Here is a 22,889-nt window from a genome sequence, read left to right on the forward strand (position 1 = left end):
TTTTATTGTAATTTGTTTATAATTAAAGAATGAGGTATTATTCTTTTTAATATGTTTCCTCTCTTTTATATATGCATAGTTGTATTACATGTAAAATAAATTTGAAATAAATTTATTGTCAAATAAAATTAAAAATCAAAATGAATATTTATTTTATATTTAAGTTAATAATAAAGTTATCACGAAATATTAAATAAATGAATTTCGTCTTTTACAATAATAATCATCATTCCATAGTTAATATAATATATCAAATGTATATTAAATATTGTAAATTATATTTCACTGAAATGATAATTCTTTGTTTTTCTCTTTGAAAGTAACAGGAAATTGCTGCAACGATTTCAGACTACCAATACAAGCATATACAAAATGCTATAAATACATCCTCAAACAAACCAATTTATTCATCATATCATCTATTCATAATCCTTTGATTTGTATTTTCTTTTTTCTTTTTTTCTTTTTGGCGAAATGATGCATAATCCACATTTTCTTGTGCTTACTGCAATATTCTCCAGCCCGGTGGTTCAGCCAGTAATGGGAGCAAAGGGTTTCAGTGTGGAGCTTATTCATCGTGATTCGCCAATATCTCCTTTCTATAATGCTTCTCTCACCTCATCACAGATCCTAAGAAAAAATGCCCTCCATTCCATGGACCGTCTCAAACACTTCCAATCCTTGATTAATCAAAGCGCCATCCAATCTGCAGTGACTCCAAATGGAGGTATTTATCTGATGAAACTCTCCTTTGGAACCCCACCAGTTGACTACATGGCCGTTGCAGACACTGGAAGCGACCTTATATGGATACAATGTGTTCCATGTCTTCAATCTCAATGTTATCCACAAGGTTCTCCTCCTTTCGATCCTCAAGCATCTTCCACCTACAAAAAGATTCCTTGCGATTCCGATAGTTGCCAAGCTCTTCCCCGGTATCAGTGCTCCAACGACGTTAATGACTGTCAATACTCGTATAGCTATGGAGACAAGTCATTTACGAAAGGAATCCTCAGCACCGATACCTTGACTTTTGACGACTCCAATGGTCAAAAAACAGCTTTCCCAACATCCATTTTCGGTTGTGGGCACAACAATCAAGGTAAATTCAGAAGCCCAAGTGCTGGTCTTGTTGGCCTGGGAGGAGGGCCATTGTCACTTGTTTCTCAAATAAGCACTCAAATTGATCACAGATTTTCCTACTGCTTGGTTCCTCTCTCTGCGAGTTCCAGTAGTAAACTGCTGTTCGGCCAAGAAGCAATAATTTCTCGTCCTGGGGCCGTTTCCACTCCATTGGTATCCAAAACCCCTCAAACCTAATACTACCTTAGTCTTGAAGGTGTTAGCATTGGAGACAAGACCGCACAGGCAGGTTCGAGCCAAGGGAATATCATAATCGATTCTGGAACAACACTCACATACCTAGAATCGAGCTTCTATAGCAGCTTAGAGACCATAGTGAAAGACGCCATTGGAGCAGATCCAGTGCAATCTCCTTCAGAATCATTTAGCTTGTGTTACGGGTCAGAGACTAACATCAACGTCCCGGAAATGGTGTTCCATTTTAGTGGTGCCGACCTTCGTTTGCAACCTGTCAACACGTTTGCTAAATTCGATGACAACTTGGTTTGTATGCTGATAGCTCCAACTCCAAGTGACCTTCCCTTATCTATATTTGGAAACTTTGCACAAATCAATCTACAGGTGGAGTACGATCTTGAGAAGTGGACTGTGTCCTTTGTTCCCACAGATTGTACCAACCAATAAATTTGTTAGTTTCCAATTGCATGCATGGCGGCGGCCACGGACTAGAATAAATATCACTAAATAAAAATCCCAAACCCCGCTTAGCTTTTTAAATTCCTCACTACCTTATATACTTTTCTTGCTTAATTGTAATATCCATGTCAGTCCACCGGTGACATGAAAACATCTTGCAAGATGATATTATGGCTAATTAGTACTGAAACTAAAAGTTTCTGGCTGCTGCAAAATTTAATTGCTGAATTTTTGCTTCAGATGAAAGACAACAGTTTACAGGCATATATGAGACATTACCAACATCTTATCTTTTTATTTTTTGGGATGCCCTGGAAACAAATACTAACCTTTTCCTGGTTAAACTTACATGTTATTTATGCATTGTATAAGATGCTTTTGAGCACTTCTATAATCTTGTTAAAGTCTTTTAACAAAAATAAATGAAAGAAATAAAAAGGAAATTTCCTTTTGTAACTAACAAAATCTAGTCTCTTTGACACGTTCGGGCCCAACTTAGCGAATTCAATGGAGCTTGACGATGGGCCTGGCTAATCAATTTCTATTCAAGCTACCCAGCAAGATTAGTTATTCGTTTATTGATAAATAACATAAATTTGCCACTTATGAAGATGATATAATTATATATATAAAAGGCTAAACTCTAAAATTGTTCAAAGTGATGGGTTAAAATAGCTTTTTAAAATATATATTTAATATTTTGATATATATAAAAAATCATATTAAAATTTAAAGGGTAAACTACAAAAATGGTCATCTAACTATAAAAAATTTCATTTTTGGCATCCAAAATAAAATGTTTGTAATTTAAGCACTTATGTTACATAATTTGATCATTTTGATCATTCCCATTAAAATCATAAATGACAAGTTTAGGGGGCAGTTAAACAAATCGATATAATAAAAAATTTAGCCATCAACTTTTATTTATTGTATCAATTTAGTCATAATTTTAAAAAATTAAATCTCAAAATTTATAAATAATTTCAATTTGATTGTAATTCTAAAAAATTTCAAAGAAACAAGTTATTTATTTGTATCCATTTTCATTGCCGCAGTATAGTTTGGAGGGTTACGAAAGAATGCTCAAATAAAGAATTAAAAAAGAAGAAAAAACAATGGAAATTTTTTATTACAGTTTTACATCATTTGACCAACATTGTTATGTAATGGTAACCAACTTTGTTCAAATATCATTAAACTAATGATATTTTTTTCTCAGAAATCTTAACCAAAAATCTAAATGGTTTTGATGTCAAGCTTCTTCAGTTCCACCTTAGGAACAATAACAATGGTAACCCCATTTTCCATGGAAGATTTAACTTGATCCATCTTCGCATTCTTAGGCAACTTGAATCATCTCGAGAACTTGCCACAGCTCCACTCCACGCGACGCTACATCTCGTTCCGTTAGTATAACTAATTAACAGTTAGTTAGTTAGTTATCAGTTGTTAATAGTTAGTTAGATGGTTAGTCTGATATAAGCCTACTACTATAAATATGAGTACTGTAAGTATGTTAATATGTGTTCAATAATAAAAATACTTCTTTTGAATATCATAACATGGTATCAGATTTTCTTTCTTTTTTGGTAGATCCTTGAGGGCCTGTGTTCTTATGGCTTTTCCTACTAGTCCGTCTCCTGTGCATTCTGATACGTCTGGAATGGCTTCTCATATCTCTGAAGCTGCTGTTGACAGTCGATTTGTTGCTGTCAAGAAGATTAATATTTTGCTTGATGATACTAATTACCTGCTATGACGTCAGCAGGTGATTTTGGCTGTTAAAACTTACAATCTACAACAGTTTCTTGATTCCAGTACGACTCCCCCTCCTCGACAGGTTCTGAGTGAAGATGGAAGTCTTCAGGATAATCTTGAGTTTTCAAGATTTCAACAGCAAGATTGTGCTTTAGCTTATTGGCTGTTTTCATCTGTCAGTGCAGCTGTTTTACCGCATCTCATTGGATTGGAGTCTTGTGCCAAAATATGGAGTGAATTGTTGCTTTGTACGGTAGCAAAACCACCTCTCGATTGATGTCTTATCGTAGAGCTCTCCATTCTCAGCGGAAAGGTGAGTTGCCCATAAAAGATTTCTTGATGAAAATTAAAAGCTATTGTGATAGTCTTGCTAGCTGTGGTGAGGTAATTAGTGATCAAGAGTATATCACTGCCATTCTTAATGGTTTACCACCGGATTATGAAGCAGTTATTGCTATTATTACTGCTAGTCAAGTGCCTTATAGTATACAAGGAGTAACCACGATCTTGCTTGATGCTGAAGCCAGACAAAACGTTATTGCGCGTGAAACTCCTAGCTCTGCTAATCTTGTATCTCATCAAGAGTCAACCTCGATGCTTGAGACTGTCAATGCACCTACCTATCGTCCCTCATCAAATGGTAGAAGTAGAGGGTGTGGTCGCTCATTTGGATCCCATGTACAGTGTCAACTATGTGGTAAATCAGACCATCTTGTTGATCGGTGCTATCATCGATTTGATGCGTCGTATAAAAATATTGGTTCTAGACCTCCTATGGTTCCTCAAGCAAATCTTAGTGCGTTTGGACATGGTGCTGCAACTACATCATGGCCAACACCTGTACCTGCTGCTTATGGGCCTAGTCAAAGTCCATCACCGAGTTGGTTGTGTCCACCTGTCTCAACTAACAAATGGAATAATCCGTTTGATGCATTTGCTTTATTACGTGCTGGTATGTCTCCCAGTGTGTCTTCTACTACAGCTTCAATGTCGCAAGCCTATGTTGCAACTCCTGCAACGGTTGCAGATAATAGTGGTATCCCGACTCTGGGGCTACACATCATCTGACGAACTCAGCATCATCCTTAGGTGAACCTTTGGCTTACAACGGTCCAGGTAAAGTGTATGTGGGCAATGGTACTGCTCTACCAGTTCTTTCTATGGGTCAGTCCACATTGTCTACTTCATCTCGACCTTTATATATGAAGTCGCTGTTACATGTGCCTGGTATTACTAAGAATTTGCTATCTGTTTCTAAATTCACAAAGGATAATCAAGTAATGGTTGGTTTTATCCTACTCAGTGTCAGGTTCGTGATCTCAAGACAAAGCAAGTTCTCCTGAGTGGTTCAGTGCATGACGGGCTATACAAGTTGCATTTAAAGGGTTCGGGTGCACTAATGACAGCTAATGGTTCTTCTCAATGTTTTACTGCTAGTACAATGGTCCCGTTAACTGTGTGGCATTCTAGATTAGGTCATCCATGTGATGTAACTCTCAAGAAGGCCTTAAATCATTGTAACATACAATTTGAAACTAATAAAAATATTTCTTGTTGTGTTGCGTGTCACTTGGGCAAAGAGCGTAAGCAGCCTTTTTCTCAATCCTTGACTGATTATACTGCTCTTTTATAGCTTATTGTGGTAGATGTCTGGGGGCCAGCTCCGGTTGTGTCCAATGGATTTCGATATTATGTCGCATTTACTGATGCTTACTCCAGGCATATCTGGCTATATTTCTTGCAGAAAAAGTCTAATGTTCTTACAGTATTCCCACTATTTCATCGCCAGGCTGAACGTGTCTTGGGGTGTAAACTTCAAATTTTACAGACAGATGGTGGAGGTGAGTTTCGTGCCTTGAAGCAGTATGTGTCTCAGCAAGGAATTGTCCAGCAGTTTACCTGCCCGTATACCTTACAACAAAATGGTCTTGTTGAGCGTAATCATCGACAGATTATTGAAGTTGGGTTGTCCATGTTGGCACATGCAGCTATGCCAGTCACATACTGGAATGATGCATTCAGTAGTGCGGTTTATTTGATTAACAGGTTGCCTATGTCTCCCTTGGGCATTTCACCCTATGAAAAACTGTTTTAGACTAAACCAAACTACTTGTTCCTCAGAGTATTTGGTTGTCTCTTTTTTCCCAGTCTTCGGTCATTTAACACGTCCAAGCTGCAGTATCGGTCAACGCCGTGCACGTTCTTAGGATATTCTCCAAGTTAGAAAGGGTACCGTTGTCAGGCTACTGATAGAAGAATTTATGTCTCTCGACATGTCACATTTCATAAGCATGAGTTTCCTTTTTCAACTCTCAACTGTAAATTGACAGGAGCTATTCCTAATGCCACTCAAAAGAGTTCTAAGCTTCTCGTGGTACAACCGAATTCAACAGGTCGAGGAACCAGTGGGGACCATACTCTTAGACAAAGTCCGGATGTCCAGGTGGCTTGTGATCAAGGTGTCTCGACTTCTAGTCAAAGTCAGAACGTACAATTGGCTTGTAATCAAGGTGTCTCAACTGCTAGTCAAAGTCAGACAGTACAGGTGTCACGTGAACAGGCTGAGTAAAGTTCGTCTGATTCAAATTCGTCTAGATCTACTCGAAGGCACGTGTCTACTGAACTTCAGAATCTCCCAGTCTACACTCATGCAATGACTACTCGTAGCAAAGTCAGAATTTTTAAACCGAAGGTCTATTTGAGCAAGGTTGATGGCTTGGTGAATGACTCACCAACTGATATTCATGATGCTATGTAATATGATTGTTGGAGAGGAGCTGTTCAAAATGAGTTGCAGACTCTTATTCGCAACAAGACATGGGAACTTTGCCATACGCCTGCTAACAGGAAAATCATAGGGTGTAAGTGGCTGTTTAAAGTGAAGCATAAAGCTGATGGGACGATTGAGAGATATAAGGCTAGACTGGTGGCAAAGGGGTTTTCTCAACATGCAGGTTTTAATTTTAGAGACACGTTTAGTCCGGTGGTTAAGGCGACTACTATACGAACAGTTCTTGCAATGGCAGTTATAAAGGGCTGGTCCTTAAGGCAAGTTGATGTGAACAATGCCTTTCTCAATGGCATTTTGACAGAAGAGATCTATATGGCGTAACCACCAGGATTTGAAGTTGTCGGTGCAAATGGTCAGAAGCTGGTCCGCCGTTTGACTAAGGCTTTGTATGGTCTTAAGCAAGCTCCTCGAGCATGGTTTCAGACTTTGAAACAATACCTTGTGAATCAACTTGGTTTTCGAGCATTACAAGCTGACTCTTCTTTATTCATTCGAGGGTCTGCTGATAATCTTGTGTTGCTTATGGTATACATGGATGATATAGTGGTGACTGGTAGTTCAGTTACTGAAATTGACAAGGTGGTATGTAAATTGCATGAAAAGTTTGCTCTTAAAGATATAGGTAGGCTCAATTATTTTTTGGGTATAGAGGTTCACCACACAAGTCAAGGCTTATGTCTGACTTAGAAGAAATATGCTGCAGAAATTCTTACTAAAACAGGCATGTTGGGTGCGTCATCTACACCTACTCCTATGGTGAGTTCTTCGAAACTTGTTGCTTCAAATGGTGAATCATTGTTTACCGATATTCATTTGTATCGTAGCACAGTTGGTATGCTTCAATATTTGTGTGTTACACGGCCTGATATAGCCTTCTCAGTTAACAAGTTAAGTCAGTACATGAATGCTCCGAGTGAGGTTCATTGGAAGGCTGTTAAGCGAGTTCTACAGTATCTTATAGGTACTATGAGTCATGGGTTGTGCTTCAAACCATGGCAGTTTCAGTTAGTCTGCTACTCTGATGCCGACTAGGCTGCCTCTATTGATGATAGAAGGTCTACTTCTGGGTATGTAGTTTACTTGGGACAAAATCTGGTTGCCTGGTGCTCTAAGAAGCAAGCAGTGGTCTCCAGGTATTCATCTGAAGCTGAGTATCGAAGCTTGGCAAATTGTGTGTCGGAGTTACTTTGGGTTAAACAGCTGTTAGATGAGATTGGCATAGAAGTCTGTCAAGTACCAGTTGTGTGGTGTGATAATACTTCTACCGTTAGCATGGCTGCAAATCCAACTCACCATGCTCGAATGAAACATGTGGAGATTGATCACCACTTCATTCGGGAAAAAGTTCTGGATGGTACTTTTTAGGTTCATTTTGTTCCATCAGCAAGTCAAATTGCTGATGTTCTCACCAAGGCTGTTCCACCGAAGAAGTTTGCTAAGTTTCGACAAAGTCTGCAAGTTTGTGCTACTAATGAATGTTTTTCAAACAAAGAGAACTAGGAGAATGTTAGTAAACTAATTAACAGTTAGTTATCAGTTGTTAATAGTTAGTTAGATGGTTAGTCTGATATAAGCCTACTACTATAAATATGAGTACTATAAGTATGTTGATATGTGTTCAATAATAAAAATACTTCTTTTGAATATCATAACACGTTCTTCTTTTCCTTCTACACATTCCTTTCGATGCTTATTTGAAGCTCCCTTTCATATTCAATTTCCTCTTTCTTAAGTTTAGGAAGATTGGCTTTGAGCACATGGGTATCTGACTGTTAAGGGATAAAATGTTGTTTTAAATTTTAGTATTTTTTGTTGCGCTTTAATTTAAAACGTTGAGTTTTATTTTACTTTAGTTAAACGGGGAGTTTTGGTGAAGGAAGTAAAAATGACGTATTTTTTCATAAGGGTTGTTGTAACCGTTTTAATGAAACAATGAGCTTAGAGGGACAACTGTCCATAATTGAATTGACAACTTTGTACCATGCTCCTCTCTCTTTCTCTGAGTCGTTATATTTTCAAAATGAGCAATGAAAAGCATGCATAATATGATTTTGGACTGAAGTTTTGCCCTATTTTCTCTTCTCTAAACTATTCTCTGTTTCATTCTCTCTTTCTTCGACACAACTAGGATTCTATCTCGTAACAAGGTATCAGAGCTTGACGACCTCATGAACAGAGATGAGATTACCACACATTTGCAAAAGGATGTTACTAGTATTCAACATGATATGCTCAAGCCTCAAACAGAGGTTTTTCAATGGGATAATCGTTTGGAAAATCGACTGACAAAGTTTAAAAAAGAGTTGCGAGGAGAGTTCAATTCAGAGGTTCAATCCTTATTTGAACAATATTTAGGTGCACTCGTGAGTTTTTTGGGAGCTAGTTATTTAGCAGATAAGGGGAAATGGGTTTTGGGAGGAGTTCCACTAGATTTTCCTCCAAAGGAGTCAATGACCATACCTCTTCTCGTGGACGCAGGTGACTTCATTGGACCCTAGAGAATAGGTGTGATGGATACAGTAGCTAGACCCTACAAATTGGAGTGTCCACGGCTCGACAGCACAGATTTCAGGGGATAGTAGGTTAAAATGGAGCAATATTTCGAAATAGATGAGATTCCACCGAACACTCGTGTCACAACAGTGATACTTCACCTAGAAGGTAAGGCTCTTGACTGGCATCATTTTTTTGCCAAAGACAAGGTGGGTTTCATATGCTTACTTGGGAATCCTATGCACAAAACTTGAAGGAAAGGTTTGGATTTGGTGTTTATCAGAACCCGATGACAGATTTGGTAACTTTAAGACAAGTAGGGACTATAGATCGATACCATGATGCCTTCATTATCCTATTAAATCAACTTTAATTACCCTAACAGTATGCACTAAGAATTTTTATAAGTAACCTTAAGGTAGAAATCAACTAATACCTGTAAATTTTTAAACCTAAATGTATAGTGGAATGATTTTTTATTGCAAGGCAAGTCGAGAATATTCTTAGCAGCCCCACGAAGAAGAGATTATTGTCTGGATAGAACACATCTTCTAAAGCTGTCCTGTTACCAGTTTCAGGATCCAACTTCTCTAAGGGACCTGTTATTGTTAGTTTAGCAACTCATTATAGTGGTTGTACAGCCCAATTATTGCCCGGGCCCAATTAGTAGAGCCCAAACGGCCCAATAAGCCCAACAGGCCCAGAATCTAGTCAGACTAGGGTTTCAGAAAACGGAAACCCTAGCCAAGCCTAGTGCCGCGCCCATCCCTCTGCCATCACCGCTCGCCTTGTCCCATCGCCACCCTCCGCTACTAGCTTCATCAACACCTGCAAGAACGACAGGAAAGAAAGCAGGAGCACGCAATAGATAGTGCAGGACAACAAAATACAATCAAATACAATGTAAATTGGCTATAAAAGCCAAACAATATCTCTGTACATTTTTTTTTTGTTTTACAGCGTTTTGAATTCAAAAAAGGAAAAACAGATCAAAAAGGTTGACTCCAGTTTATTCTTCTCTGTCCTTGTGTTCTTATTTACTTTACTTTTTATTTATTGCTTATTTTTTATTGTTCAACAAAGAAAATAGAATTGAAAAGGAAAGGAGTAAATACCTTACCGCTTTGACGGGCTGGTGTCGGAACCCCGCCTTTGCCGTCATTGGAGTCGAGCAAAAAGGGGCGTTTCATCCCTTTTCCTTTTGGTCTCTCGGTTGAGAAGGCTTAGCCTTCAGGGACGCCGCAAAAGGGGGAGGCCTAGGGGCTGTTCTCGCGCAACCCCGGCCATTGGCCATGGGGGCAGAGATGGTGGCCTGAGCTTAAGGGGCCGAGAGAGGCGCAGGGAGGAGAGCATTCGGGCTATCTGTTTCCTTTTTATGTTTCATTCATTTTTGCTTTTTTGTTTTGTTTAAAAAAATGAAGTGGTGGCTATCAGATTAGGTTTTTTTGGCCCTTATGTGATGTCTGAAACGACGCCGTTTGGAGTCTGATCAGTGGCTCCAAAACAGTGTCGTATTGAGCTCGACCCGCGCGTCGACCCGGTGGACCCCAAGGATCCGCGTGTTTTGGACTGAGGGTCTATTTACCCTTTCAGTCCTGCTGCTTCTGGGCTTCCCTCCAATCTGGTCCCTGCTTTAGTTTTTTCTTTTTTACTTTTCTCCCCTGGGATTTTGCTTTGCTTTTTAATTTAGTCCCGTTTTTATTGTTTTTATTGTTTTTATTTTTTTAAAAGTAATTAGTTTTATTACCATTATTATTATTATTATTATCATTATTGCTTTTATTTTTATTATTTGCCTTTATTGTTTACTCATTTACACTGTTTTTAGATTATGTTATATGTGTACATACCTATATACATACTTACACTTTAATACATTCTATAGTTTATATATATACATTCATATTTTTATAGTATGTGTACACATATAACTTTCCAAGTTTACTTACATATGTATATCTACTTAGATATATATTATTTGTACTTTATACTTTAACATACGAATACACATATTTTATTTTTATGAATATATATACATATTTACCTTTTATTATTTTATGTATATAGCCGCATGTCTATATATATATTTTTAATTTTCATAAATATATAAATATATACTTTATATCTTATTTATTTATATATCCTTGTATACATATACTTTTATATACTTTATAATGCATACATGCACATAATATATATGTACGTTTTTATTTTTATAAAAAAAATATATACATATACCTACCTTTATATTTTATATATTTCATAACTTTATACATATACATAAATGTACACATACATATTTACATATATTTTCACATACATAGATTTTTTACATTTTCATAATTTTATGCACACACATATATCTTTTTACTTTTTTTATTCTTATTCATTTATTTATTTATTTCATTTTCATTATTGATTTGAATGAATGCTTTAATTTTATTTGCTTGTATACATTGCTATTTCGTATGTTATTGATTTATACTTTGTATTTATCTTATTTTTGTTGCAATTGTTCGTATTATTTTTGCACTATTGTATTCAATATCGTCTTGTTATGAGTATTAACATCGTGTTTTATTATTTCATGTTAGATTAATTCATTTCAATGCATAAATTACGATTTTTGAATAAGCAAAATCTCGTGTTTAGATTTGAGAATGTCGTACCCTAACTTACTGGGTCTCGATTTTCACAATAAATCTAAATACACGAATCTTTTCAAACTCAAGTTTTAAATGATCTCGGGATTAAAAAAAGAATCACGTCCTAACTTACTGGTTGTGATCTCGCTTTCAAATCCGAGATAGCTAAAAATACTTTTTAAATAAGCATTTTTTGTGTATTGGGAATTCGAGATATTGTGTCCTAACTTACTAGATACGATTCTCTTTCTCGATTAACGTAAAATATGCTTCTTTTCCTAAAATTTTTAATGTTTAATACAAGGGATCATATTTTTAAAAATTTTTCAAAGTTTTCAATTCTCGACATCAAGACATTGATTAATCTACTAGGTACCAATTTTTGGGCGTTACGAGGGTGCTAATCCTTCCTCGTACGTAAACCGACTCCCGAACTCATTTTTCTAAATTCGTAGACCAAAACCGTTGTTTTTATAAAATTAAGTTATTTATTAAAAACAACCATTTTTCGAGGTGGCCCGATCACACCTCACCAAAAAAGGATTGGTGGCGGCTCCCGTTTTTGTTTTCATTTTTCAAAACCCAAGACAACCCCGTTTTTCATCCAAAAAATGGTGTCAACAGTGGTTTTGGTGGGTTAGGGGCCAAGTCAGCAATTGCTAGTTCAGGAACTTAGAACAACAATTTTGGAGGATCAGGGAACCATCATAGAGGGCCTCCTAGATCCCTCTCTTCAACTGAAACCCAAGATAGGAAAAGGAATTATCTTTGCTTTTGGTGTAATGCTAAGTATAATGTGGGACATAAGTGCATTAAGTCCCAGCTTTATTAGTTAATGTTGGATCCATGCACAGAGGAAATAGAGGAAGAGTGTAGCTTGAACCAAGAAGAGGTCATCAGGTCTGAGGAAACACCAGTTGATAACGTTGTACCCACCGAGCCGGTATTATCCTTCCATGCACTTCAGGGTTTGTGAGGTGTCCAAACTATGAGGGTGGCTACCAATGTTGGGAACACCAAGGTTATTCTCCTTGTTGATTTAGGAAGCGCCTATAATTTTATAAGTGCTAAACTTGTAAGTAAGTTGGCTCTACTGATTTCTCTTAGGGATAAATTGAAGGTAACTATTGCTAATGGGGTTATCTTGTCAACCAGTGAGGTTTGTAATGAATTATTATGGTTTACATTTACTGCTAGCTTCCAGACCGATTTCCTAGTACTACCATTAGGGGGTTGTGATTTAGTCTTAGGGGTATAATGGCTCTAGACCTTGGGACCCATCACTTGGGAATTTAGTTCCCTGACAATGAAATTTATTTACAATGGTTAGCAGTGTTTATTGGAAGGAATACAACCAAGTCGCATCTAGTTACTGGGAGACAATCAATCTACCAAATGTTTGACTATGTTGGGGAAAAGACAGGGCTTATATGCTATGGTTATCACAGACACGGTACAGGCTAGTTTGATGGCAACTAATGCTAGTTTCAACCAAGAGCTCTAGACTATATTGCAAACCTATGATGATGTTTTTCAAGAACCAAAATGTCTCCCACCTTCTCGGCTACAAGACCATAAAATACCCTTGAAAGATGAATCAGTTGTGGTTAAAATAAGACCATATAGGTACCCTTCCATTCAAAAAATAGAAATGGAAAGGTTGGTCCATGAAATGTTTCAAACATGGATCATTAGGGACTCCAACAACTTCTTTGCATCCCCTATAGTCATGGTTAAAAAAAATGGAGGATGGCGACTGTGTGTGGGTTATTGACAATTAAACCAGTTAACAATTAAAGATAAATTTCCTATTCCTGTAATAGAAGAGCTCTTGATGAACTTAGGTAGGCTAGGATTTTTTCCAAGCTAGACTTTCATTTCAGTTACCACCAAATTCGAATGTAGGAGCCTGACATCCATAAAATAGCCTTTTTAATGCACGATGGACACTATGAATTTTTAGTCATGCCTTTCAGCTTGAAAAATGCCCCTCCATGTTCCAAGATTTGATGAATTCAATTTTTAAACCTCGACTAAGGAATTTTGTACTTGTTTTCTTTGATGACATCATTATTTTTCCCTCTTCTTGGCAAGATCATTTGAGACATCTCATGATAGTTTTTGAGGTTTTAATAAACCAATAGTAATATGCCAAATAAAGTAAATGTCATTTTGGGGCTACTCGAATTGAATACTTGGGCATGTTATATCTCAAGGGAAGATGGCAATGGACCAAAACAAGGTTACTAGCATTATGAATTGGCTGACTCCTCAGTGTGTTAAAGAACTCAGGAGGTTCCTTGGTCTTTCAGGGTATTACTGAAGATTCATTAAAGACTATGGCACGATAGAAAGACCACTCACTGACTTGCTGGAGAAAGGGGAATGGAATTGGATTCCACAAGTTGACAATGCCTTCACCACTTTAAAAATAACCCTTAGTTCTACTCCCGTCCTTGCTCTACTGAATTTCCAGCTTGTTTTTTATTTGGACACCGATGTCAGTAACTCTGGAGTAGGAGCAGTTTTACAACAACAAGGACACCTTATAGCTTTATTTAGCAAGGCCCTCGGAATAAAGCACCAATCCTTGTCGATTTATGAAAAGAAAATGTTAGCGGCTCTTTTGGCAGTCAAAAAATGGAATCACTACCTGGTTGGTCGTTGTTTTTGCATCTGAATCGACCACCAAAGCTTGCAATTCCTAGCTGACCAGCAGGTTGTTACTCATTTTCAAAAGAAATTGGTCTACAAAATGCTTGGTTACAACTTTCATGTGTTATACAGGAAGGGTAGCACCAACATAGTAGCCGATGCTCGTTTGAGACAGCGTATGGGGGCTGAAGGATAGTGTTTACAATTGAAAGGTAGCTCGATAATATCTAGCTTATTAGCTTGGGTGCAAGAAGCTTGGATACATGACCCTCGTATTAACAATATTTGTTTGGAGCTACAAGCCCAACCCCCCTCCCATCCAAAGTACAGTTGGGATGGTCGTTTTTTAAGAAGAAATGGGGAACTTGTGATTGGCAAGGATCAAAAGCTTCAAAAAGCCCTATTTTTTTTTATTTTTATGAGAGTTCTACAGAGGGCATTCGGGCATCCATTTTACGAGACAACGACTTGCAAGTATGGTTTATTGGAAAGGGATGCATACGGTTATTAAACATTGGGTAGAGAATGCCTTGTTTGCCAATGAAACAAGTATGATACCTCTGCTTATCCTGGGTTACTTCAACCACTCCCAATTCCTACTCGTGCTTGGTCCAGAGTGAGCATGGATTTCATCGAGGGATTACCCCCTTCTAAGGGAAAGAATTCCATTCTCATAATAGTGGATAGACTCATTAAATATGCCCATTTTGTAGGACTCTCTTATCCCTTTACATTTGTTACAATAGCCCAAGCCTATCTTGACCATGTTTATGAGCTCCACGGGATAGCGCTAAAATTTTAACAGTTTATTTATGTTGGATAAATGGCAGTAGCAAAGAAAGCAAAAACGAATGAAAGAAAAACAAAAGAAAAGAACTCAGCATAGAAAATTTGTAACTGAGAAGTCATCATAATTTCATTCAAACTTTGAATATATGATGGTTACAAAAGTATTTGACAGTTACCTACTAATTTAACTGCTCTTACTTACCAAAAAAAATATAGCAACTTGTATACAAAAGAAAGCTGGCATACCAGCTATTACATCAGTCAATCTTTCCTACTAACTTAGCTAACTCATTACAAAGATTTAGGCTAAGTTCCATAGGAACAAATATTCAAAAAAGTAATTTTATAACTGAACCAACTCCATTTCTTTGCTACAAAACAGTATAGCAGCTAAAATTGTACAATTTGCTGCTGTTGGTCTTTTGACCAATTTGTTGCTGTTGGTTCTTTGTTGCGATGCAGGCCGCGGCTTCAACACTCCTCCTTGGTCTGTATGCAACAAACACCAAACCTTTCCTTCAAAGCATTAAATCGGTTGGCTCCCAATGGTTTAGTTAAAATGTCAGCTAGCTGAATTTCTGAGCTGCAATGAATTAAGCTAACCTCCCTAGATTGCTCAGCTTCTCTAACAAAATGAAATTTGATTTTGAAGTGTTTAGTCTTACCATGGAAGACTGGATTCTTGGCTATGGCCACAGCTGATTGATTATCCACTCTAATCTCAGTAGGCTGAACTTGACTTTCATTCAAATCATCCAAAATCTTCCTAAGCCAAATGGCTTGGTTCACAGCTGCTGCAGCTGAGATATATTCAGCCTCTGCTGTAGATTGTGCAACAGTTTGTTGCTTCTTCGAACTCCAGCTGAAAACACTCGAGCCTAAGGTGAAAAAATAACCTGAAGTGCTCCTCATGTCATCAACTGACCCTGCCCAATCGCTATCAGAATAGCCTACGAGTTTCAGCTCCTTTGCCCTCCAAAACTTCACACCAATATCGATGGTTCCTTTGACATACCTTAATACTCTTTTTGCTGCCTTCAGATGTGCCACATTACTGCAGTGCATAAACCTTGAAAGTAGGCTAACAGCATAGACAATGTCTGGTCTAGTTGCTGTTAAATAAAGCAAACAACCAATTAAGCTTCTATATGCCTTCTCATCTACTCGATCATGTTCACTGACACTTGATAATTTTTCTCCCAATGCAACTGGTGTAGTGACTGGTTTGCATTTCAACATGCAAAATTTTTCGAGCACCTTGGAAGCAAATGTTTGCTGACTTATGAAAATGCCATCACTTCCTTGTTTTATCTCCATGCCAAGAAAGTAGGTCATCAGACCAAGGTCAGTCATCTCAAAGACATGTTGCATCTGTTTCTTGAAGTCTTCAATAAGTTGATCTTTGCAGCCAATAACCAACAGATCATCAACATACAAGGAGACAATTAACAAGGTCTCCTCCTGATTCTTCTTAACATAGAGTGTAGGCTCACTGATACTCTTTATGAACCCGAGCCTTGCTAAGTAGCCATCAATCCTCTCATACCAGGCCCTTGGAGCCTGTTTTAGACCATACAAAGCCTTTTTCAGCTTGTAGACCTTCTGTTCTTCACCAGCGACCTTAAAACCCTCAGGTTGCTCAATGAATATTTCTTCATTAAGAAAGCCATTTAGAAAGGCTGACTTAACATCCAGATGATGCATTTTCAAATGCTTTTGAGTTGCCAAAGCTAGCAGCAATCTGATAGTATCCAACCTTGCAACAGGTGCAAAGGTTTCAGAAAAATCAACCCCTTGCTGCTGACTATAACCTTTAACAACCAGTCTGGCCTTATGTCTATTAAGGGAGCCATCTGCATTGTTCTTAATTCTATAAACCCACTTTACACCTATAATTTTTCTGTTTTCAGGTCTGTTTACAAGCTCCCATGTATCATTTTTCTGAATCATTTTAAATTCAGCTTCCATAGCATCCTGCCAGCATTTTTCTTTTTCAGCTTCTTCAAAACATAAAGGCTCTAATATAGTTACTGCACATCTCTCATAGATGTCAGTTAATGTCCTGGTGCCTCGAACAGGTTGATCATCATAGCCATTTTCAGTTACTTCTTCATTTTCAGTTTGCTGCAGATCAACATCAATCTCTTCTCCATCAGACAAATTTGCTTCAATTCCATCCCATTTCCAGCTACTTGCTTCATTGAATTTTACATCTCTGCTCACTACAACCTTCTTGGTCAGTGGATCAAAGACTCTGTATCCTTTCTTCACGTTGCTGTAGCCAACAAACACCCCCGGCATGGACCTCCTGTCCAACTTAGTTCTTCTCTCCTCAGGTACCAACACATAACATAGACAGCCAAATACCTTCAAATGAGAGACAGATGGTTTCTGTGCAAACCAGGCTTCAAATGGAGTTTTTCCTTTGACTGCATTAGTTGGCAACCTATTCAACAGGTAAATAGCTGTATTCACAGCTTCAGCCCAAAAAACATTAGGCATTTTAGCCTCAAATAACAAACACCTAGCCATATCAAGGACTATTCTGTTTTTCCTTTCACAAACACCATTTTGCTGTAGTGTGTACACAGTAGTCAATTGGTGTTGAATTCCAGCATCATCACACAATTTTTGAAACTTCTGAGATACATACTCAGAACCATTGTCAGACCTCAAACATTTTAGTTTGCAATTTGCTTGGTTTTCAACCAAGGCTTTAAATTTGCAGAAGGAGTCATAAACATCTGACTTATGTTTCAAAAAATTTACCCAACAGATGCTTGAATAATCATCAATGAAGAGTACAAAGTACCTGCTGCCATTTAAGGAGGTAGTCTTCATTGGTCCACAGATGTCTGTATGAATAAGCTGAAGCTTCCCTTGTGCTCTCCATGCCTTGTTGACTGGAAAGGGTAATCTGGTTTGTTTGCCTAGCTGACAGACCTCACATACAGCATCCTTTGGCTCAATTTTGGACATATCACTGACCAAATCCATTTTGTGCAGCATGTTCAGTGAATTGTAGTTCACATGCCCCATCCTCCTGTGCCACAAGTCTGTCTCATCAGACTGAGATGCATATGCCTTGGCTTGCAGTTGATTCACATCCACAATGAAGGTTCTGTCTTGCATAGCCACTGTAGTCAACACTTCACCAGCAGCATTTTTGATCAAACAGTTTTTGCCTTCAAAAATCAGAGAGTAACCCTTCTCCAATAGCTGGCCAACACTTAGCAAATTTTGGTCAATGTCAGGTACATAGAGAACCTCTGAAATGGTTTTAATACCTGACTTGGTGCTTATCAAGGCCTTGCCTTTCCCTTTTGCCTCCAGCAGCTCACCATTGCCAATTTTAACTTTGGACTTGAAGGTGGTGTCAAGCTCCTTAAATATACTCTTCTCAGAAGCCATATGGTGGGTACATCCACTGTCAATCAACCATATTTTACTAACTTTGCTCGAGCTTGCAAAGCATGATGCTGAAAAGACATGCTCTTCAGGTGATTCAACCTCTTCTGCAGCTTGAGCTTGGTTTTGAAATTGTGGTTGTGGTTTTGGCTTGCTCTTACAGACCTTTTCGATGTGGCCAAATTGCTTGCAGGCTCTACATTGAATGTCTGGTCTGTACCAGCAGTATTTCTCAAGATGAGTAGTCTTCTTGCAATGGACACAAGGTGGGAACTTCCTTTTGACAGGTTCTTTCTTCTTCTTCTCAGTCCAGGGCTTCTTGCCTTTGGCATTTAAGTTTGCACTTGAGCTTTCTCTGCTTCTAGCCTGAAAAGCTCCTTCATAGTGGTCCTCCTGCCTATTTGCCCTTCTCTGCTCTTGAGCATAAAGAGCATTTATAAGCTCTGTCAAAGGGATTGTTGACAAGTCCCTTGAATCTTCCAGAGAAGAAATTTTTGCTTCATACTTCTCTGGCAAGGTTGTTATGACCTTCTCAACCACTCTTTGGTCACTGAATTCCTCCCCAAGCAGCCTTATATTGTTGACAGTAGTCATGATTCTGTCAGCATACTGCTTGATGGTTTCTGAGTCCTTCATTTTGAGATTTTCAAAATCTCTTCTCATGTTGATCAGTTGCTGTTGTCTGGTCTTGTCAGACCCCTGAAACTCCTCCTTGAGTTTGTCCCAGGCCTGCTTTGGAGTGTCACAAGCCATTATTCTTGTGAAAATAACATCAGAAACTCCACTTTGAAGGCACGACATAGCCTTATACTTCTTGGCACAGTCTTCATTGTGCTGCCTAATCTGGGCTATGGTTGGGTTGGCTCTTAATGGTGGTGGCTCAGTGTCATTGAGAACAACATTCCACAGGTCGTGTGCTTGCAGGTATGTTCTCATTTTCACTGCCCAGATGTTGTAATTTTCTCCAGCAAAGACAGGTGGAGGAGGTGGTGTAAAACTCATTTTTCAGCAAGCAAAACAACCTCTTCTTCTTTTGTTTCAAACACAATTTGCTTAGTGACAGTGTACAACCAAGGCCCTCAAAGACTGAAAGCTCTTGATACCATTTGTTGGATAAATGGCAGTAGCAAAGAAAGCAAAAACGAATGAAAGAAAAACAAAAGAAAAGAACTCAGCATAGAAAATTTGTAACTGAGAAGTCATCATAATTTCATTCAAACTTTGAATATATGATGGTTACAAAAGTATTTGACAGTTACCTACTAATTTAACTGCTCTTACTTACCAAAAAAAATATAGCAACTTGTATACAAAAGAAAGCTGGCATACCAGCTATTACATCAGTCAATCTTTCCTACTAACTTAGCTAACTCATTACAAAGATTTAGGCTAAGTTCCATAGGAACAAATATTCGAAAAAGTAATTTTATAACTGAACCAACTCCATTTCTTTGCTACAAAACAGTATAGCAGCTAAAATTGTACAATTTGTTGCTGTTGGTCTTTTGACCAATTTGTTGCTGTTGGTTCTTTGTTGCGATGCAGGCCACGGCTTCAACAATTTAGCTTTCTCGTCCAAAAAATAATAAATTAATTAAATTTAAAAAATTAAGATCAAAATTTTAAAAAATAAATTTATCTTTACGGAAAACATATATTTTGTAATTTGGTGAATGGAATACGGCATTCACACCCACTATTGTCCATAATTTTCAGTGGGAACAAAAGCATGGAAACAATGAGAACAGACACCCTTTCTTTTTACATTGATTAAGACTCCCCTTTTCTTCTCTTTTATCTTTCTTTATTTTCTATGATTGAAGTGAGAAAAGAATAGCAGAAAAAAGGCTATGGAAAGAGACCTATTGGATGAAGACAACAAGTGATTTTGAAAGTAGAAACGCGTATTACAAAACAGAAAACATCATATCAATGAGGACATACACCCATTATTTTTCGGATTGATTAAGACCTTCCCACAAGAAGTTTTGTCAGGAGGGGGCCTGGCACAAAAGAAGGTTGGGGTTAAACACTGAGACTTTACTCAGTTAATTAAGATTACAATGCAATCATCGTAAATAATTCCTCCTCTATTAAACAAAACACTGAGTCACTGAGACGAAGTAATAAGTAGTGAGCCCAAACACCGCAACTTTTATGTAGATAGATTGAAAATCACTAATTTCTATTTCTCCTTCTTGGATAGCAAATGGAAATTGCTGCAATGATTAACACACTTCCACATATATAATCTACCTTAACTTCTTCGCTACGCTAAACTATTTCCAATCTATAAATACAAGCACATCCATAGTGCTATTGCCTATAAGTACATCCTCCTCAATACCAATTATTCATCACCTCATCTACAACATCTTATAATCCTTCTTTTTAAATACTCGTCTTTAAAAACAAAAATTGTGAAACATGCATAATCCACTTTTTCTTGTGCTTACTGTAATATTCTCCAGCCTGGTGGTTCAGCCAGTAATGGGAGCAAAGGGTTTCAGTGTGGAGCTTATTCATCGTGATTCGCCAATATCTCCTTTCTATAATGCTTCTCTCACCTCATCACAGATCCTAAGAAAAAATGCCCTCCATTCCCTGGACCGTCTCAGACACTTCCAATCCATGATTGATCAAAGCGCCATCCAATCTGCAGTGACTCCAAATGGGGGTATTTATCTGATGAAACTCTGCTTTGGAACCCCGCCAGTTGACTACATGGCCGTTGCAGACACTGGAAGCGACCTTATATGGATACAATGTGTTCCATGTCTTCAACCTCAATGTTATCCACAAGGTTCTCCTCCTTTCGATCCTCAAGCATCTTCCACCTACAAAAAGATTCCTTGCGATTCCGATAGTTGCCAAGCTCTTCCCCGGTATCAGTGCTCCAACGACGTTAATGACTGTCAATACTCGTATAGCTATGGAGACAAGTCATTTACGAAAGGAATCCTCAGCACCGATACCTTGACTTTTGACGACTCCAATGGTCAAAAAACAGCTTTCCCAACATCCATTTTCGGTTGTGGGCACAACAATCAAGGTAAATTCAGAAGCCCAAGTGCTGGTCTTGTTGGCCTGGGAGGAGGGCCATTGTCACTTGTTTCTCAAATAAGCACTCAAATTGATAACAGATTTTCCTACTGCTTGGTTCCTCGCTCTGCGAGTTCCAGTAGTAAACTGTTGTTCGGCCAAGAAGCAATAATTTCTCGTCCTGGGGCTGTTTCCACTCCATTGGTAACCAAAACCCCTCAAACCTTCTACTACCTTAGTCTTGAAGGTGTTAGCATTGGAGACAAGACCGCACAGGCAGGTTCGAGCCAAGGGAATATCATAATCGATTCTGGAACAACACTCACATACCTAGAATCGAGTTTTTATAGCAGCTTAGAGACTATAGTGAAAGACGCCATTGGAGTAGATCCAGTGAAAGATCCTTCAGGAACATTTAGCTTGTGTTATGGGGCAAAGACTAATATCAACGTCCCGGAAATGGTGTTCCATTTCAGTGGTGCTGATCTTCGCTTGCAACCTGAAAACACATTTCGGAACAATGATGGCTTGCTTTGTATGCTGATAGTCCCAAGTGACTCCTTATCTATATTTGGAAACTATGCACAAATGAATTTCCAGGTGGAGTATGGGCAAAGACTAATATCAACGTCCCGGAAATGGTGTTCCATTTCAGTGGTGCTGATCTTCGCTTGCAACCTGAAAACACATTTCGGAACAATGATGGCTTGCTTTGTATGCTGATATCCAAGTGACTCCTTATCTATATTTGGAGTATGATCTTCGGAAGAGAACTGTCTCCTTTGCTCCCACAGTTTGTACCAAACAATAAATTTGTTAGCTTCCAATTGCATGCGGCCATGGACACTACATAACAATCCCAGCGTCGCTGCTAGCTTTTTAAATTCCTCACTAACTTTTATAGTTTTCTAGCTTAATTGTAAGATCCATGTTAGTCCACCGGTGACATGAAAACTACTTGCAAGATGCATATTGTGGTTAATTAGCACTAAAAATAAAAATTTATGGCTGCTCCAAATTTCATTGCCAAATTATTTCTTCAGAAGAAAAACTAAAGAGGCATATATTACATTACCAACATCTGATTTTTTTTGGGGGGGGGGGTTAAAATTACATGTAATTTATGCATTTTATAAGAAGATGCTCTCCAGCACTTTTATTATCTTGTTAGTCTAAACAAAAATAAACGGGGAAATTAGAAAACAATTCCCTTTGTAACTTTGATAAACAAACTGAAAATTAATATTTTCATTTTTTAAGGAAGAAAATTAATATTTTTATTAATCTATCTTTTTAAACACATTTAATAATCCATTATGGAAATTAGTAAATAGAATCTTTCCTAAAAAAAAGTGTGACAAAGGTAAGTAATAGAGAATACATTTCATTATTGTTTATTTTATTTTAATTTTTGAAGATTATATTATTCAAATAATTTATTTATATTCAATATTCAATTTTAAATAATATACTAAATAAATTTATAATTTAAATTTAATAATTGATATTTTAAGATTTGATTTTTA

General features: G+C 37.7%; 2 protein-coding genes across 2 annotated transcripts; both read left to right on the forward strand.

The window, feature by feature from the left end:
• The first annotated feature begins 410 nt into the window (after nucleotides 1-410).
• Nucleotides 411-2,043, forward strand: LOC107918854 (aspartic proteinase CDR1). The gene has a single exon (XM_016848435.2). It carries the CDS (start codon nucleotides 475-477, stop codon nucleotides 1,318-1,320), a length of 846 nt encoding a protein of 281 aa, XP_016703924.2. The 5' UTR covers nucleotides 411-474; the 3' UTR covers nucleotides 1,321-2,043.
• An 18,484-nt stretch (nucleotides 2,044-20,527) lies between these two features.
• LOC107918647 (aspartic proteinase CDR1) lies at nucleotides 20,528-22,381 on the forward strand. The gene is made up of 2 exons (XM_016848236.2): nucleotides 20,528-21,964; nucleotides 22,113-22,381. The coding sequence occupies exons 1-2, from the start codon at nucleotides 20,749-20,751 to the stop codon at nucleotides 22,172-22,174; spliced, it is 1,278 nt and encodes a 425-aa protein (XP_016703725.1). The 5' UTR covers nucleotides 20,528-20,748; the 3' UTR covers nucleotides 22,175-22,381.
• The last annotated feature ends 508 nt before the right edge of the window (nucleotides 22,382-22,889 follow it).

This window comes from Gossypium hirsutum, chromosome D13 (genome assembly GCF_007990345.1).
Source record: "Gossypium hirsutum isolate 1008001.06 chromosome D13, Gossypium_hirsutum_v2.1, whole genome shotgun sequence".
NCBI classification, from domain to species: Eukaryota; Viridiplantae; Streptophyta; class Magnoliopsida; order Malvales; family Malvaceae; genus Gossypium; species Gossypium hirsutum.

What these genes read in the sequence shown, in the direction of transcription:
- LOC107918854 (XM_016848435.2), top strand. Translation starts at nt 475, where the DNA reads ATGATGCATAATCCACATTTTCTTGTGCTTACTGCAATATTCTCCAGC.
- LOC107918647 (XM_016848236.2), top strand. Translation starts at nt 20,749, where the DNA reads ATGCATAATCCACTTTTTCTTGTGCTTACTGTAATATTCTCCAGCCTG. An exon ending in TGCACAAATGAATTTCCAGG is followed by an intron (nt 21,965 to 22,112) that starts TGGAGTATGGGC and finishes CTTATCTATATT; the next exon opens with TGGAGTATGATCTTCGGAAG.